This window comes from Schistocerca gregaria, chromosome 1, assembly GCF_023897955.1.
Source record: "Schistocerca gregaria isolate iqSchGreg1 chromosome 1, iqSchGreg1.2, whole genome shotgun sequence".
NCBI lineage: Eukaryota > Metazoa > Arthropoda > Insecta > Orthoptera > Acrididae > Schistocerca > Schistocerca gregaria.
Window position 1 is genome coordinate 755,880,985 of NC_064920.1, and position 20,067 is coordinate 755,901,051.

The window sequence follows — 20,067 nt, forward strand, 5'->3', positions numbered from 1 at the left end:
GCAATGGGTGTGTAAGAGGTTGCCCAGAAAGTAATTACATTATTTTTATTTTTTTTCCCCTCAGCCAAAAACAGTCCTGTGAATGAGACACGTTAGGTATGTGTTATTTGCAGTCTCCTCTCTCTCTCTCTCTCTCTCTCTCTCTCTCTCTCTCTGTGTGTGTGTGTGTTTCCGTCAATTCAGACAGATAGCGTAGTTGCAAGGCAGTTTCAAAATGGCGTCCTGTAGGCGATGTATGTTACAAGCAACGTCCCATCATTGGATTTCTTTGCAGAGAAAGAAACTGTAGGTAATATTCACAAATGCTTGTGCAAAGTCTATGGAGCATCTGCTGTTGATGGAAATACAGTTGGTTGCTAGGCAAGGAGGGTAAGGTCATCAGAAGGCAGTTCGGCGGAGCTCCACGATGTTAGTGGTTGGGGAGACAATCCCAGGCCGACACTCCTGACCTAGCCAACTCAGACTTCCACTTGGTTATTTTGGGGATGAGGCGGAGGTGATTCAAACAGTGACACACTGGCTCTACCACCGGGACAATGATTGGTACCGACAGGGCATACACGCCATTGTTTTGTGCTGGAGGAAGGCAGTAGAATGGGATGTAGATTATGTGGAAAAATAGGTTGTGTAGATTAAACACCATTCTTTTGTGTGTGTAATTCTCATTATGTTAAATAAAGATTTGTTGAAAGAAAAAAATGCGGTGCATTACTTTCTGGGCAACCTTTGTACCTGTCACAGACTATGCATCAATCGTGACTCTGTCACCCTGGAGGCAAAGCTTTGGGTGAATGACATCAAGTGCTGTCAAACAGTCTAATTTGTCCTTGAATGGTTGCACAACATGAGGCTGGGTGGACACTCTCATGGTAATGTGGGCCTCAAAACTAGTAGTGCAATGAAGCCCAGAGAAAAACTGAGACAAAAACTCTGAGCAGAGGGACTCCAGTAGCTAATATGGAACTTGATCTGACACTAAATGGACCCTGTCGGCAGTTGAATGGGAATGATCCAGAACAAGGAAGGCGAGAGGGTGAACAACAGATGTTGAGGAGAAAGGAGCGGAGAACTGACCTAGGATCAGAATGTTGTTGTTTGTTGTAGCTAACAAACTTCCGTGAAAGTGTGTGGGGGGGGGGGGGGGGGGGAGTTTGAGCCCAAGATCATGTGTGTTGGTGGGTTTACTAAAGTCGCTGCAGCTCCTGTGTCCACTTGAATTTTTAGTGGTTTAAAACAAAAAAACGCGCCCGCGTGCCAGTAAGCAATTTGTTTCGGGAGACTGTCATTGTAAAGAGACAGTGTGTCCATTGGTGCTTCTGTGTCTGCCATGTTTGAAGAGGAGTTACACACTGATGCAATGTGGCCTTTCTTTCAGCACTTGTAAACAGCCCAAGGCTTATGGCCCGCAGATGCTGCTGTTGGATGAAGCAGTACAGGCAAGATACAAGTGGGGACATGTGGACACTGTTGTGACACAGCCAGTTATTGCTGTGGCCATAACCTACACTGTCCCATGTGATGCTGAGTCATAGATTGTACTGCTGTAATGGGTTCCCCATCATCCTGAACACTTGCAGTGTGCTTGACAGGGATTGACTAAGAAACGTCAGATACCTTCCCTCGCATGCAGCAAACTGATCACTTGCAGCCTGTGACACTTCGAAGGACTGTACTATATCAAGCACATCGGTATGCATGGATTGTTAGGTTGAAGTGCTTTTTCGTGGATTTCCCTACCTGGTACCAGACGAATAATAGCATCATGCACCATCTGATCAATGTAGGATTTGTGATAGGTGCTAGTGACAAATTTACGATAATGGGTCAACCTGTGGAATTCTGCAGTCTAGGCTTTGTAAGACTAGTTTCGGCATTTCTGACAATGGTATCACTCTACACAAGTTGCCGTGACGTGTTCTGTTGCAGTAATAGGTTGAGAGAAGCTTCCACATCACATTACAACAAATAAGCTGGCCGGTTCTTGCGAAGGCGCAAGTTAGCACAATTGATATTAATGTGTGGTGAAAGCTTGCTGCTGTGCAGTGATATATTGGACTATTTCTTTCATTGAGACTGTTGTTGGGTGACTTAGCACTGACTCCATGCCAAGTTTGCAATAGCAAGAATAAACACAATTTATGGAACACAGTACTTTGTGGAGCAATACGTAACTGTGATGTACAGGTTGTGTGTAGCACTGAACATATTGGCTATGCAGCAATAATGCAGTAATGCAGGCTACAGAAGAGGCTGAGCACACGTTTGCAGTCATTTAAATAATACTGTTTCTATGACGACTCACCAGTGTGTGCCAGGGAACAGACTGTGAACTGTTATGTACTCATGATCTCTAAAACCACACGTCACGAGTGAAAATACATAAACGGACAACTCGGTGGCCAAAGTTCATCACTTAACAACTGAGATAAACGTTGTTTACGTAGAATTGGCAATGCTAGCAGACAAGCAGCCCTGCATAAAATAACAGCAGCAACCATTGTGGGATGTACAATAGATGTATCCATAGTGCAGCATAGTGAAATTTGACACTAATGAGCTATGGCAGCAGACGGCAGTCGAGAGTGGCTTTGCTAACTGCACAGCATTGCCTGCTGTGCCTCTGCTGTGCCTCTGCTGGGCACAAGGCCATTTTGGTTGGACCCTAGATGACTGGAAAACAATGGCCTGCTTACGTCAGTCCCAATTTCAGTCAGAAGAGCTGATGCGAGGGTTAGTCTGTGGTGCACACCCCACTAATCCATGGACCCAAGTTGTCAGAAAGGCACTGTGCAAGCTGGTTGTGGCCCCATAATGTTGTGTGATCTGTGTTTATGTGCAATAGGCTGAACGAATTATTGACTGTAAATGGTTAATTCACTAGATATGGTTATGTTCAGCTACTTGGAGACCGTGGACTTAATGTTCGCTAACAGTGGTTGAATTTTTGTAGATGACGATGCACCATGTCATGTTGTTCATGACTGGTTTGAAGCACATTCTGGGCAATTGGAGTGAATGATTTTGCCTCCCAGATTATTTGACATCCTGTCGAACATTTTTGGGACTTAATTGAGAGGTCAGTTCATGCACAAATCCTACACAGGCACCACTTTCACAATTATGGATGGCTGCATTTCTACAATGGACTTACAATGATTTTCTGAGTGCACACCATGTCGACATGTTGCACTATGCTGGGCAAGAGGTGATTCGACATGGTATTAAGGGGTATCTTATGACCTGTCACATCATTGTAATACAACGTCTGGTGTGAGCTACACTGCTACTCTGGAAAACCACCAGTGTCAGTAAAAAGCTGCAAACGAAAGGAAGTGTGTATCATTTCTTGTATATTTTGACTGGTTGCGTGACACCTAGGTGTAACTTATCCCAAGTGCTTCTCTGAAATTCATTTATTTGTATGACTTCTTGCTGCATGTTGGTATAGTGAGTGTAATGTAATAAAAACACTATTGATGTGGTGTAACTAGTGTGGACATTATAGTCACACATTGCTATGTTGACCTTACAATGGTGAAATTTGTTCATGTGTATTTCTGCTTTTTTTATGTTCATACCATATTTAGTTTGATCAACTAATAATAATAATAATAATAATAATAATAATCCCTTATTTTTATATACTGGTAATATAGTGAAAGTAAAGTCTCTTACTTGGCTTTCATGTGGAGGTTAAGAAATATAGTTAATATCTGAACATTGTATAGCTACAGTATTTAGTTGTAGCTTCAGACTGAAATACAGCTTCAGTATTCTTTTACATTAATTCAAAAGGAGTAATTACATTTAAAATTTTGCCTACTTCAGTCCACAGCCATAAGTGACCGGCCTAAAGCAAAACCTGTCTCAAAGAAGGAAGTGAAGAACCTCCGTAAGCAGCAGCAACAGGCATACCAAGCAGCTATGCAGCATCACCAGCAGCAACAGCAGATGATGCAGCAGCAGCAACAACAACAAAAACAGCAGCAGCAGCAGCAGCAGCAGCCTCCACCACCACCACCTCCGCAGATACAGCAGCAGCAACAGCAACAGCAACAACTGCAGCAGCAACAGCAACAGCAACAACTGCAGCAACAACTGCAGCAGCAGCAGCAGCAGCAACAGCTGCAGCTGCAGCAGCAGCAACAGCAACAACTGCAGCAGCAGCAGCTGCAGACACAACAGTTGCAGCAGCAGCAGCAAGTCCAACATCAGCCACAGACAACCACCCAACAAAAACATGTTCATTTCCATAATATGAACTTCAGTCACCAACTTCAAACTACGGTATGTAATATAAAATTGTTCATTTGCTTTTTGCGTAAACGCACAAGTTATTTTGTAAGTCATATTTGCTGTTGCGATTTCTTAGACTTTCACGGCGATTTGGTTTCACCTTGTGGAATCAGGTTACTGCTGGTAGTCTGCGTCTTCCCAACACAGTACTTTGATGTACTTACTCGATGTTTTCATCAGGCGTTTCCTGCAATGAAATAAACTCGATTCCACGAGATGTGATTTTTTGCTGTTTGTGAAAAGTTACACCTGACTAAAAGACCACTTAACTACCATACTGCAGAAAGTTACCATTCATCTGTTTTAATTTCCAGAGTATTGGTCTGTGATCGTTTCTCTTGTATTTGTGTTCTTTGGAGTCTTCTCTTATATTGGCTGCAGTAGATTCATTCCCATAATATTACAGCCCTATGGTTCTAGTGGAAAGTCATTTCTACAGACAGCTGCATGCAGTATTAGTAATCACAGTAGTATGGGGGGGGGGGGGGGAGAGAGAGAGAGAGAGAGAGAGAGAGAGAGAGAGAGAGAGAGAGAGGTATGACTTAAGAAAATTTTTCCATGATGGGTCACTGCAAAGTAACATAATTCAATGAAGTTTGGCCTATACATACAGAAAGCTGCTACAGTATTGTACAGAATGTAACTAAAAGAAGTACACAATGAGACAAACAGAAATGACACTTTAAATTAAAGACAATAATTACACTGAAATCAGTATGATTCAAGATGGTTTGCTAGACAATACAAAAGGGAGGACATGGTTCTTAGTTTTGAGTGTGATTAGCACAAATGTCATTGCATAGTGTGCAATATGTTCCCATGTTGACCACAAAGTCGTAAAGAGTTATTGTGGAGAGCATTCCCTTCCTCAATCAGTGCGGTTGACAACTACTGGGTGACTGTTAGTGCATGTGGATGTGCTGCGGTATTTCTCCACAATGCATCCCACATGTGCTAGATGAGATTTAAGTTGGGAACAGGCATGCCATTACATTTGCTAAATATCTTCTCACTTAAAGAGCTCCTCAACATGTTCCAATCGATGTAGTTGCATGTTGCCATCCATAAAAAGAATCGCAGTGGAATGCACTGCTGAAAAGAAGTACAATGTCACAGTAATGTTGACAGAAGAGTGTACCGTGTTCAAAGGTTCGGATATCAGCAGGCCCATGCCACATTCTGCCTCTCAGCACCTTATAATGTGGACCAAAAAAATGACCATAATCAATGCTACAGTTTTCAAAAGAACTCCTATGGGGTGTATATACACAAACAGTCGTTAAAATTTATTTTCCCACAGTTTGATAAAATCAGTCCAATGACTTTAAAAGATTAAATGTTAAGTTACTGAATTCATGTTTTCTGGGAGTTGATTCTCATTTCAAGTACTCCCAGGATACACAGTAAAGAAAAATTAAGATTTTGTAAGATATGGCATGATTCTTGAGGTTTGTGCTTTAATGACTCTAGTAATAGCACCACAATCTTCACAATGTTATTAAACAAGAATCTCGGATCTGATGTGGCTTTGTTTTAATCATTGGATCTGTTTGGTCTCATTAGACTACATTATACCACAAGGCATGTACTCGTAATATACAACTACTGTGCTAAAATATTGTTGTTGTGGTCTTCAGTCCTGAGACTGGTTTCATGCAGCTCTCCATGCTACTCTATCTAATGCAAGCTTCATCTCCCAGTACCTACTGCAACCTACATCCTTCTGAATCTCTTGGTCTCCCTCTACGATTTTTACCCTCCACGCTGCCCTCCAATGCTAAATTTGTGTTCCCTTGATGCCTCAGAACGTGTGCTACCAACCGATTCCTTCTTCTAGTCAAAGTTGTGCCACAAACTCCTCTTCTCCCCAGTCCTATTCAATACCACCTCATTAGTTATGTGATCTACCCATCTAATCTTCAGCATTCTTCTGTAGCACCAAATTTCGAATGCTTCTATTCTCTTCTTGTCCAAACTATTTATCATCCATGTTTCACTTCCATACATGGCTACACTCCATACAAATACTTTCAGAAATGACTTCCTGACACTTAAATCTATATTCGATGTTAACAAATTTCTCTTCATCAGAAACACTTTCCTTGCCATTGCCAGTCTACATTTTATATCGTCTCTACTTCGACCATCATCAGTTATTTTGCTCCCCAAATAGCAAAACTACTCTACTACTTTAAGTGTTTCATTTCCTAATCTAATTCCGTCAGCAACACCTGAATTAAGTCGACTACATTCCATTATCCCCGTTTTACTTTTGTTGATGTTCATCTTATATCCTCCTTTCAAGACACTATCCATTCCGTTCATCTACATCTACATGCTCTTCAAAGTCCTTTGCTGTCTCTGACAGAATTACGATGTCATCGGCGAACCTCAACATTTTTATTTCCTCTCCATGGATTTTAATACCTACTCCGAATTTTTCTTTTGTTTCCTTCACTGCTTGCTCAATATACAGATTGAATAACATCGGGGAGAGACAACCCTGTCTCACTCCCTTCCCAACCACTGCTTCCCTTTCATGTACCTCGACTCTTATAACTGCCATCTGGTTTCTGTACAAATTGTAAATAGCCTTTCGCTCCCTGTATTTTACCCCTGCTACCTTCAGAATTTGAAAGAGAGTATTCCAATCAACATTGTCAAAAGCTTTCTCTAAGTCTACAATTTTAAAATATATAGCACACATATTACCTGTCCCCCCCCCCCACTCTCAAAGTAAGTATTTCTCCTCCCGTGACTGGAATGACTCCTTACCCTATCCCTTAAAACCCACATCTTTCCCTTTCCTTCACTCTTTCCTGATGAAGCAACCGTGGGTTGCGAAAGCCTGAAACTTACGTGTGTGTGTGTGTGTGTGTGTGTGTGTGTGTGTGTGTGTGTGTGTGTGTTATTATGTCTATCTACCAGTGCTATCTCGTTTGGTAAGTCACAGCATCTTTGTTTTTATATTTATATTTTTTCACAGGTGGAATGTTTCCCTCTATTATATTACTATTTACTTTTATGCAGCACACCACCATTCACATCTTCAGTATTTTTCCCACAAGAATGACAGGTTCAAACATTTTCAATCCAGCAGACAGCCTCTCTCTCAAGTGTCTCCATGTACACCTCAACTTACACCCAATCATTACTTTTGGATACACCAGTCCATTAAACCAAACTTTAAAATAACAAGACCCAAGAACTTAACATTGTTTCTCCCAAATTGTGATGTTGAGGACTTAATGGTGACACCTCAGGAACCTAATCTCATGAAAAATTCACCCATTGTTTATAGGTGTTCCTTCCATGTTGTGGATAGTACTAATATATGGTCGACACACAATACCACTTACAAAAATGGAGACTAGTATGTTTAGACTGAATGGTAACACTTGGAACTGATATGAACCCTTTCAAACAGGAATGCTGTATACTTCCGTGTCTTCGCGGAAGGCAGTCTGCCAGTAACCAACAGCCAGGTCCATTGTGCTGATATACTTCACTCTTTCATATTTCTAAAGCAGTTTGTCTATTACAGAGGGCCTCTTCGTTTCTGGTCCTGTTAATTTATTTACAGTTCATGCATCCAACACTATAAGTGCATTGCCATCAGGTTTTTGAAAAACTATTAAGGTATTATTGTAATCTATTATGATCCGTTGTAATGTTCTATTTCTTTTTGTACTAATGGCTTCATTGATACTAGTATGGGGTAGTGTGTAACATAAAATGGATTCTGTGGCTTAATCTTAAACCTACAAAATAAGTCTTTAATAAAGTCTGGGCTTGTTGAAAATACTTTGATTAGTTTATGTTGTCAGTTACGTCTGTTCCATTCAGTTGTTCCATATCTGTGTCAGATTGGTTCCTGTCATCCTGTTCTGGCACGGCTTCCTTCATTAAAGCGAATCCTAATCTGGCCATCTTGCATTGCTCAAAAGTATGACAGCCAAGTCCACTTGTTGTCCATATGTTAATGTCAGTGCCCCATTTTGGAAGTTTAATGATATTTTATTGTCCAGCAACCAGTGTATTCCTAAAATCATAGGTTTAATGTAAACTTAAGACAACTGTGCGTGTGTACTGGTTTGCCTGTCATAACTCTTACCCGTGTTTTAAGTATTCCTATAGCTGGTAACCAAGGGAAGGCACCCAACAAATTATTTCACTGTAAGAGGTAGTAATCTACCACTTATATCACTACTCAAATCTAAAATAACTTAAACAGTTAAATTACTCACAGTGCACATTAATTTCAGTTTCCATATATTCTTTCATTTGTTTGTTATCTTCATGTAATAAGACACCCTGTTAAACTTGGTTGGAATCATACCTAATTAAGCTAGAAGAAATTTTGTTGTTGTTAATTTTGTATTGCTCCAGATGATGGTGCCTCCCCCAGGAAGCGTATTAGTTTTTCTTCTCTGTGGTTGCAATACTGTTAAAATGTATGAGAAAAAGTGTCGGAACAGCTTTATCTTGAAAATGACTTTGTCTCACATGACTAGTTTCGGCAACACATTACCGCCAGTACATGTGGGGTAGCTTTCCACAGGAGTCTCTACTTGACTCTGTGTTGTCTCCAATGCCATTGGGGAGGACATGGTGCTGAGTAGAGACTCCTGAGGAAAGCTATCCCACATGTACTGGTAATGAGGATTCCACAACAAATGGGCCAAGGAAATCTAATACTTTTTCCGCAGTAGTGGGGCCTGAGGATGGTGATAATGTGCCGCTGAAACTAGGGGTGTGAGACAGTCATGATCAAGATACAACTGTGGTGGTACTTTTTCTCATATGTATCCTCAGCTGAAGTCAATCATCCATGCAGTAGGATGGATGTCCAAAAACTATTAAATGTGTTATTGTGATGATTTCTGTTATTGTTCCCATTTCTGTATCTATTCCCTGAAAGTTTATAATAATGACAGTTGCCTACCCTGTTTCCTTCATTTGTAGCATACACTCTAGTGGGGCAAGATTCTCTGTTAACATTACTGTTGTTGTTGTTGTTGTTGTTGTTGTTGTTGTTGTTGTCTGTGTGCCATCTTTTTGCTTGCCTTTCCATGATATGCACCTGATCTAGGTATTCCAATAAGTCGTCCACTTTTACCCATCCTTTCTACGTCTTTGTAATCGGCTAATGGTAACATCTAGATATTTTGCTTTGTTCAGATGCCAGTCTACCAAATCTCTAAATCCATTTCATGAACTGATGTTACAAGGTTTTGATCCTAAAAGTTCTAATCTCAGTTTCTTATGAGCTTCCTATGCCAGTGTCTAAACTTAAATGCAGTTTCAAAATCACTGAATTCTGCTAGCTGTAACATACCCCACTGTGCATTGTTGCTGTTAAGTGCCTTATCACAAATCGTATCTTTAGAATCTGACAAGGAATGACTTCAGAAATGAAACTGGGTGAATGTTGGCTGATAGTAAAAACCTGGGTAGTTTCTGATTTAATTCTGTGCTTGGTGTTGTGGTGAAGATTTAATAACTGAGAAAGAAAATTCAGTTGAATGAATTAATGCAGAATTACGGAAAGAAAAGACAATCGAAAAAGAAGCTTGCAGTCAGTGCTGGCACCACTTTTTGTCTGGTACACAGCAGCTGCCGACGAGAGGCAGGGAAGCATCAGGAGTGGTTTGTTTGGGTATGATTATAAGAGAATGTAGATGCAGCAGCCCGAGATGGTGGTTATGTGTGCCTGGGTTGTCTGACTGTTAAGGTGTGTGCTCTCATTTTCTGACAAAAGCTATGGCTGAAAATTTAGTTGTGAGAGTGCGATTCTTTTCTACGTGTCTATCTGCGGCTCGGCAATCATCTTTATGAAGAGTTGCTACCGATCCTCATTGTTATTGATTCTCTGATTATTTAAACAAGTTATGTTACATGGATTGGTCACTGTGGTCTCATTTCATCAACATGCTGCCTGTGCTTGTGAATAGATGGCCACACTAGTGAATTCTGCAACAGGCCAAAACTGGAGGCTGTTTCTGCTGGTATCTGTAATGGATTGGGCCTGGGCCTGTTGATCTGTAGACAGTCAGTTCCCACTAACATGCAGCCCCTGCCCGTCGGATCTAGTCTTACCAATCTGCCCACAGGTTGGGTCTGCTTGTGTGTGGTATAATGCAACGGATTTTCATGGTTTCCCCATAGACCCAGGACTGTGGTGCTCTTCAGCAGCAGGCTAGAGGCCATGGGCCCACGGGTGATGGATTCCAGGAATTGTGACCGCCCACTGCAAGTACATTGTACAGTGTGGCGTTTTATAGACTTTTATTTGTTCTAGTACATTTTAGCACTTCAAAAAGTAGTTTATATGTCAGAAAGTATAGACAGTAAGAAGAGGAAAATTGTTAGTCACTGGTGGTTTGTATGCTGTGTATTCATATATTTCTCGAAAGAAAAATTGCGCAATAGATATAAAACAGCAGATAATAACTGACAAAAACGAACATAGTAGAGCCTAAATTTTATTGGCAGTCATCTTCAGTGTTGATTTACACAATTTCTCCGTCTTATACACCTACCAAGAGGCCTACTTACTTTTGAGAAATGCATATTTTTGTCACCAAACTTGCTTCGTTTTCACTGGTCTTAATGAAACTCGTACACCATTTGGCTTACTTTCTCCATCTAAAAACAGTTCATTACAAACGATGTTGATGTTAATATTTAAGATTTTTGCTCACATCACGGAACACCAACTACTTGCAAATGTTCCTTAGATATTTCCTCGTTTGCACTATTGCTTCTTGTACCCTAAGGGTAAAGACAGATTGTGAACTTACGTCTTAAGTTCCCCTGAGATTTCAGAATTTGTCAGGGAAAAATGCTAAAACTTTTCTGGAAATCAGGGATATATCAGGAAATTTCACTTATGGAAACTTGTGGCAACCCTGAAACTGAAGTTGAATATGCACTAAAATGTACAAAAGTGGGGAAGTCACGTGGTCCAGATAACATGCCAGTGAAACCCCCAAAACTGATAGAAAATTACCTACAACAGTGTAATGTGGAACAGGACACTTTACAATGGATTGTCTAAAATGTGTTTTTGTAATGATACCAAAAATGTTTATCCTAAAAAATATTCTGAACATAAGTAATAAGCTTAATGTCCCACATTTTGAACATTTTTTGTGGAAATCGTACAGTCGGATATACAAAAAAAAAAAAAAACTTAGAATGTAATAAGTGTGAAAATCAGTTTGTTTTCCAAAATGTTATGGGTACGAGAAAAGCGTTATTTGTCGTGATTATGATTAATAATAATAATAATAAATTATTATTATTATTATTATTATTATATTTTTTTTACAAAAATGCCTAGATATGAAGCAAGATGTAGGTGTTGGGGTTAATTGATTATGAAAAGGCCTTTGACAAAGCGTGACATGATAAATAGGTGAACATATTGAAAGAAGGTAAAATTGCCGGGCAGGCTATTAGAATAATTAAAAACTTAAAAGAGTGGCAGCAGACCACTATTACCAGCCGCAATGGAGAATCATATTAACATGTTACGAGAAGTAAGAAAAGGTTGTGTTCTGTTCCTATTCCTGTTTAGTTATTGTTCAAAGTATATATCAGATGCAGAAATAGTTATAAAGGACTGTTGTAAAGTGATCAACTAATGCTATGCTGATGGCACACTAGTATTTGTAGAAAATATAAAAAAGTGCAGACACTACTTAAAGAAATTAGTCAGCAATGCTTTGGGCCTCAAAACGAATTTCGGCACAACTAAATCCATGATTATTATCCGAACTTCAAAGATCTCATCAGATGTCACTGTTAATAGCATGTCCATTGAAAAGTTATCGAAACACAAATCTAGTAGTCCTTGGGTCAGTGATAAACTCAGTCTGGGCCATGCATTAATAGAAAAATTGAAAAAGCTAGAGTTGGCTTCTTAAGATCAGGTGTGTGTGTGTGTGTGTGTGTGTGTGTGTGTGTGTGTGTGTGTGTGTGTGTGTGTGTGTGTGTTTTTTTTTTTTTTTTTTTTTTTTTTTCCACTGGTATTTGAACTTGCAACTAAGATTCCAAATCATTAAATGTGATGTAGTCAGAGTACTCTAGTATGGAATACAGCCATGGACAATTAGTAAGACAACAGTGTCAAAATAAACCATTCAGAATGTGGTTTTAGCAATGAGTGGAAAATATTGTGGGCATAATTACCACTGAAACATTATAAGGTGAGGATAAGGAATTGGGAATATGATCAAAACCAGAATACTAGGATATTGCTGCTGTATCGTCAGAGGAGAAAGATACAATAGTCTAAGACCGAGAATTGAGGAAACTGTTGTAGGGTAAAGGTCAATAAGTAGAAGACGCGGACATTTTGGCTACAGACTCTTGAGTGGTTTGGATGTACTTCTGTACAATTGTTCAGATCTGCCAAGTCAAAAAACAGACGAACCACAATGATAGCCATCCTCCATAGAGAGAAGACATTTTTAGAGGAAGATACTGTTTTCACTAAATAATTTCCAAGAAGTTTCTCATAACATTGGATAGATTTTTAGGTATATAACTGGTAATGCACCTACCTGAGTATCTAGAACATTTTTTGATCAGTCCTGTCTGTATACATTTCTCAGTTAGTCTTCATTTCTTCCCATGCTTATTTTTCCCCGAATTTAAGGATGTAAAACTGTGTGTGTGGATTAATAGTAATAAGGTTGGTACTACTCTGCTCAACAATAGAGCCCATTATAACTTTGTTGTGGCCTTAGTGTGTGACATGTCAGTAGCCCGTTTGAAGTGAAGTGTTAACTAAGTGTTAACTATGGCTACAAGTTATTGTTATCACATGTACACAGCTAAAGAAAAATTTAAAATTATTAGAGAAGCAGACAACATTGAAAATCTGCAGTGGGAAGAAAGTACGATGTGAGCAATTGACAAAAAAACCAACAAAATGTGACTTTGACAAATGCTGGGGGACTGGCTGTCACCATTTTTGAGTCAAAATGGAATAGACTTCCGGAGGAAAAACCTCATCACTCAACAGCTTCCATGTGATTACGAGGAAAAAAAAGTGAGTTTTCATCGCTACATGGTAAATTTGCGCTGTAAACACTATTTTGAAATGCCACTTGACAACACTGTGAACACTTGGCAGAAATTAGGAGCAAAGGTGTATAGTGGCATTGAGTGTAACTGGCAACGGACACAATCTACCACCTTAAATGATATTTAAAACAAAAGTATCCTAAAAGCACCAGTGAAAGGCATATTGGTGAGAGTGAATCTGAAAGGATGGACGGACAGTTACATTATGGCTGACTGGGTGACACGTTTGACGCATTGCCCTGGTGCATTACTGAAGATACATAACATATTGGTCCTGGACAGCTTCCATGACATGCAACTGAGGAAGTGTGAGGCAAGTTACAAAAAGAAGAAACTGACTTGATCGTTATCCATGGAGGCCTTACATCTGTCCTGCAAGTGGAAAATGAGGCAGCCAGATTTGTCCCGTATTTGTGAGTGGTTGAAATGATCATTGGACTCCATTCTGCAACCACTGGTGAAAAAAAAAAAATCCTTTGAAAATATGGTATCACAAATTCATTGGATGGGGCCAAGGACAGTGATTTGTGGGAAGATAGTGATGACAGTACTCTTCTGGTGGTTATGATGAATGGAATCATTATGTCAGAATAATGTTTTTGTAAATAAAGCACAAATTAAAGTGATTTTCTCCCTCTAAAATTAGGGTACACGGATTATTTGATGCCATGGATTATTTGTTTGTATGTGGTATGTTTAAACATCTGTGTCTCTATATTGTTATATTTCCTAGGCAGTTCTACAAGAGTAGTTCCTTTTTTCCCCCTTTAGAATGATCCTAATGATGATAATTATTATACAGAAATTCTTTGTTATTGCTGTTGAACAATATATAGAATACTTGCTCAGTGTCTTACTTAGTCCCTGCAGTAAGTTGCCTCGTGAACAATGATCTTTACTACTACTACTACTACTACTACTACTACTACTAAGACTGCTACTGCTAGCCATTATGGAGTGACATGTCTGCATTATTCTAGTGTATAAGGGGTTAAACACTGTGTGCTGAAAACCAAAAATTAAATGGTTGTTGATCCCATTCCTGAAGTAATGGAGGGTGTCACTATTACTTGTTGACGTTGTAGTGGCTGTCAGTATGGTATAGCCCAATATTCATTCAATAAAACTCTGTAACAGTACATTTCAGCATGTCCCTAAACAAACTGGTGTGGTCATAATGGGTGCAGTAATATAGTTGTTTCTCCATTTGTTGGAAACAAGTCACACAAGGAAGCAGAAAAACCCTTAATGTGCCTGGGCTCTCTGTTAGGTAGTTTTTGCGCGTAGCATTTGTTGTCACGCCATATGAATGGCTGATGTTGATAGTAGGCTGTATCACTGTTATCATTGACAAGTTCTGCAGCTACAATCACAGGCATTTTCTACAGTAATTGCTACAGCTTTGGAGAAAATTACGCTCTTCATTAAATACATCGCGATGTGTGCGCCCACTAGTGTTTTTTTTGCCCCCCCCCCCCCCCACACACACAAATTATTTATAGCGATCTGGCACAGTATATGAAAGTAACTTCTTTTAGCAATAATGTATTTTTTGTGGATCAGTTGATAAAATAAAAAGGCAAATAGTTCCAGAAGTTTACTTATTTAAACTTGACCTATGTTTTGATACCACTTTTAGCAATCTCTTCAGATATATGCACTGTTACCTAAAGAATTGTAACAAAGAAAACAACAGTTTCTGACTAGCAATTGTGGTGTATGTGACAAATTTCCAATTGGAAAATGAAATAATTACTGACATTTGTTACATTAAAACACGTTACCACAAACGAACCAGCCACGTTACACGCAGTAACTAACAATGAAATGTCCATTGCCACTGTAAAAGTGAGATAGGTATGGATATTGAATGGAGGCAAATGTCTTAACTAATCCTGTATCATCTATCTACAGCACTTACGTAAACTACCACAGAGTGCACCACATGTTGAGAGCTGATGGTGTAATGCAAAGCTCAGTTATATAAAGTTTCTCTTACTCTTCATTGACATACTGTTGTAATAACCAAAAAATAATATATGGTGCTACCAATATAAAACGGCAGTAACAGTACTGCAATAGTAACAGGGAAGTAAAACAGAGCTCAAAACAGTGCTAAATAGTCTTAAATGCACAAGCTGCTACATTTTTCCATGATAAATGGGTGCTATAAATATGTATTACATGGAACAATGTTACATGCCACCAGGTATAGAAATTATAGAAGAAATTAAACCTCTGAATGCAACTTTACAAAAAATATGTAGCAATGCAGTGGTGAAGAAGACATTACAGAAAGTATATAGCAATGCCCTCATTTGGTCAACTAGAGTATCAAAGAGTAAAGCCCTCATGTGATACTAACAGAAAATATGAAGACATCACTGATGAGAAAAACAACTAATGTAATGATTTATATCTTGCAGTACTACAGATTTTTTTAAATACCTCTGTGTTATATAAGAATTTAGTAACTAGTACATTTAAGACAGATACTTATTTGATTTTCATTTTAATTTCTTGTTACTTCTACAGTACTGATACACTGTTTTATACAGGTAGTAATGAAGAGTATTTTTGTTGTTGTGGCAGTATGTTGATGTAGAGAAAGATAGATTTTACCTAATTGAGGTTTTCATTATAGCATCAGTTTGCAGTATGTGGCACACTGTATGGTAGTTTACGTAAGTGCTGTAAATAGGTGACATGGGTTTAGTTAGGCATTTACCCTTGATTGATAGCAATATCTTTCTCAGTTTTTAAGTTCCAGTGGACATTGTAATTACAGTTACTGCATGTGCCTTGAGTTAGTTAGCTCATGATCATGTTTTAATGTAACCAGTATAGGTGGCGATTTCGTTTTCCAATTGGGGATTTGTTACTTTACACCATAATTGTTAGCTAAAAATTATTATTTATCTTTGTTATAATTTTTTAGATCATGGCATATGCTTCAGAAGATGATACTCGTAGTCTCGAAACCTAAGTCAAGTTTGTTTATTTAAACTTCTGGCAACTGGTTGGCTGTTTTTTATCAAGCAAAAGTACTCAGTTGCTGCTAACATCCATGTTCCAGACTGTGTATTTTTATAGGTATTAAAATTTATTTGTTCAGTTGCATAAACATAAGTGGCATGTGGGCCAAATTTTATGTTCTACATTCTCATTTGAGTTTGTGAAGAAGTATTCCATCTGTTAAGACACAATTTTACATGTATCGAACAATTCTGAAATGTTGTCAGGCTGAACAAGCACTGCATGAGCAGCAGCAGGAGCAGCAGCAGTCGCAGCAGCAGCAGCAGCAGCAGCAGCAGTCACAGCAGCAGTCGCAGCAGCAGCAACAGCAGCAGTCACAGCAGCAGCAGCAGCAGCAGCAGTCGCAGCAGCAGCCGCCGCTATCGCCACACTCCATATTGAAGAACAGTCTGCAACCAACCTCATTGTTGGCACCTCATGTAATGGTGCAGTTGACACAGTTAGATCCTGGCATGGTGCCAACAACTCCCCAGCAACTAAACCAGGTGTTGCAACAAAAGCAACAGCTACGTACCTTACAACAACAGGTAAGGAAATATAAACTGTAAGTGTTTTATTGAACCATAGTATGTATGTAGAAGCAGATTGTTGGTTAAAGGTGTAATGTGGCATTACAAAAATTTCACTTAATGCTAACTCTTGAACATGTTCAATAAAATACTACAACTACAGGTTCAAATGACAGTTTATTTTAATTTTGACAGATACTGCCACAACCTGGTATGGAGCACACAGATCTGTCTGGTCTGTTGTCGGACCAACAGCAGCATTGTCCAATACTTGCTGCAGCTGCAGAAGAAGCACTGGCATTAGTGGATAAGGCCTCAAAGCTTCAATCTAGGCTTGAAATTGATGGTGATTTCAGCATTGATGCTGTTGACATAGGTAATAATTCAGTTTCTTTATGTATAATATTGTTTCTAAGAAATGTGAGAGTAATTCATAAGCTAGTGGAAACCTAATATCCAGTGCAGAATGTTTTAATCTCTCTCTCTCTCTCTCTCTCTCTCTCTCTCTCTCTCTCTCTCTCTCTCTCTCTCTCTCTCGATGAAACAAAAACTTTTTTTAGTAGTTTCTTATAATTCACGTAAAGCAGAACTTAGTTTGCTGTTTTCAGTCTAGAGAATTATTTAAATATTAATGTTCATATGTGAAAGTTCGATAATATTACTGTCGAGAAATTGTTAATGGAAGCTTGTAATTACTCTCTTATCAACAGAACCAAACATCTTAAATTACATAGAAATTGTTGCACTACTGGTTTGTTATTTCTATGCTAGTTGATAAAAGGTACTACTATTAGCTTCCCGGCAGAACTTCATCCTGAAATTTCCTGTGGAGCAAGGTATTACGAGAAAAATTGTTGTGGATTTGTAACCCACGTTAGGGAAAATAGCAAATTTTATTGATGGGCTAAATTCTTTGGAAATAGTGAACCTGCCAGTGCTACTCATCCACTTTGACATGTGACATTATCAGTATGGCAGACACAAACCATTCGTAGAAATTAAATATGAACGACTTCTACCATTACCAGAATTAATCATTCGCATGACATCACATTTCTTGGCTTCACTGTCCCGGTCACCACTACACTACTTGTCAATCTGTCACAACCACCTTCATGCCTTAAAACAATATAGAAGCAAAATAATTACTTCATTGTTCTAGTGTAATGCCACTATTAAATTTATGAAATCACATACCACAACATAATGAAGTAATGGGGCAGATCTGACTTTCTGATTTCAGTAGCTTCAACCATCCAAATTAATTATCTGAAGTCTCTCCTGTGGAAAGGAAGGGAGGATTTTTAATGATGCTTAGAATCTATTGGCTTTTTATGATTGTTCATAAATTAAAGTGACAGATCTGAATGATATTAATAGTATGATATATTCTAAATAAGAAGTAAATTGAGGTATTACGTTCATTTTCAGGGATTGTTTTATTTTGTTATTTACATTGAACAGATTAAGACCACTAGACTAGTGGCTTAAATTAGGGGGGGGGGGGGGGGGGGGGGGACGACTTAAATTACATTTAACAAGATGAAAAACAAGGTTTGTAATTTTTCTTAAAATTTTGAGTAACAATCTTTTAGAAATTGAAGGTTGTGGTGGGTGGGGACCCAATGATAAATATAGGCTTATCTACAACCTTCATAGCAATAAGCCATTGATTTATTTCTGGAACAAGAAAACCAATGTATGAAGATTTCGTGTGAACATTAGTGGTGCGAAGGGTGAAACTGCAATTTGTGTAGAGACGAAGTGTCGTGGGTTGAGTTAACATAGAAATGCTTGGTGTATTTGAGGAGATTTATTGTAGGTAGTGATTACTGATGAGATGGTGCAGTCAACATTGTATGTGGTTACGACTTCAGAAGGGTTATAATATGGATAATTATCTATGAGGAGGATAAATGTGATCCCACAGTGACATGTCACTCAGGTAGTATCAAAATGGTGAGGGTTGCCGTTGTTTATGTCTTCTTGTTAGACATAACAGCACTCGTTAATGGCCAGTACTAGGCCAAAATTATTTTGTTAGGGGTCAGTGTCCAATTACATTGCTAGTTTAGGTATAAATGTCAGAGATCAGTGAAACTGATTTATTACTTGTGGTTTCCGTGTAAAAATTATCTTTTTGGTGCATACAGGTTTATATTGTATATTACATAACTCACTTAAAGAAAAAAAGTGTAGTTCGGCAATCTCAGGGACACAGCTGTTACCTTATTGCATGCAACAGAATAAATGAAGCAGCTTTGCATGTATTGTTTTGTCATCATGATCTTCTGCCTGAAGACTGCTTTCGTGCAGGCTCTCTGTGTCTGTTTATTCTGTGCAAGCCGCGTCACCTGCAAATAACTACTGTGACCAATATCCATATGAACCTGCTTACTTATTTCATCCCTTGGTCTCCCTCTACAATTTTTAACCCATATACTTACCTGTAGTACCAAATTGACAGTTCTTCAATGCCTCAGAATGTGTTCTATCAACTAAGCCTTTGTTTTAGCCAAGTTTTACTGCAAAATTTCTTTTTTTCCTGATTCTGTTCAGTACCACCTCATTAGTTATTCAATCCACTCAACTAATGTCAAAAGATTCTTGTATAGCACCACAATTCAAAACCATTTCTCTTCTTGTTCGAAATTCTTATTGTTCATGTTTCATTTCCGTACAAAGCTACATTGCAGTCAGACACCTTCAGAAGAGGTTTTCTTAACACTTGAATTAATTTTAGATGTTAACAAGTTTCTCTTTCTGCAACCCTGTCTCACTTCAGTCTTGCTGCTTCCCTTTCGTGCCCTTTGACTCTTTTCAATACATTCTGGTTTCTGTTAAATGTGCAGATAATGTTTCACCCCTGGGTGCTGTCTTTTAAAAAAAAAACCTCTGCTACCTTTAGAATCTAGAGGATTGTATACAAATAAACATTCTGAATGGCTTCTCTAAGTCTACAAAAACTATAAACATAGAGGGTGTCCAGAAAAGGACTCCGTGATTTCAAAATTAAATATCTCGAAAACGAAGATCGCTAGAGGAATGCCATAAACAGTATGTTTATTGTGAAGGCTGTAAGAAGTTTATACAACAGTTTGAAATAATAGTTACAAAAGCTGCTAACAGA

General features: G+C 38.7%; 1 protein-coding gene across 5 annotated transcripts in view; it reads left to right on the forward strand.

Moving 5' to 3' along the window:
* The window catches only part of LOC126267792 (ankyrin repeat and KH domain-containing protein 1-like), a 228,577-nt gene that overhangs the window by 71,226 nt on the left and 137,284 nt on the right, over positions 1–20,067 (forward strand). For 4 of the 5 annotated variants that reach the window (XM_049973097.1, XM_049973118.1, XM_049973105.1 and 1 more), the window contains exons 18-20: positions 3,829–4,287; positions 16,635–16,955; positions 17,133–17,313. In XM_049973097.1, the coding sequence (XP_049829054.1) occupies positions 3,829–4,287; positions 16,635–16,955; positions 17,133–17,313 (961 nt within the window). The remainder of the gene's footprint in view (positions 1–3,828; positions 4,288–16,634; positions 16,956–17,132; positions 17,314–20,067) is intronic. The other variant, XM_049973125.1, reaches the window with a different exon arrangement.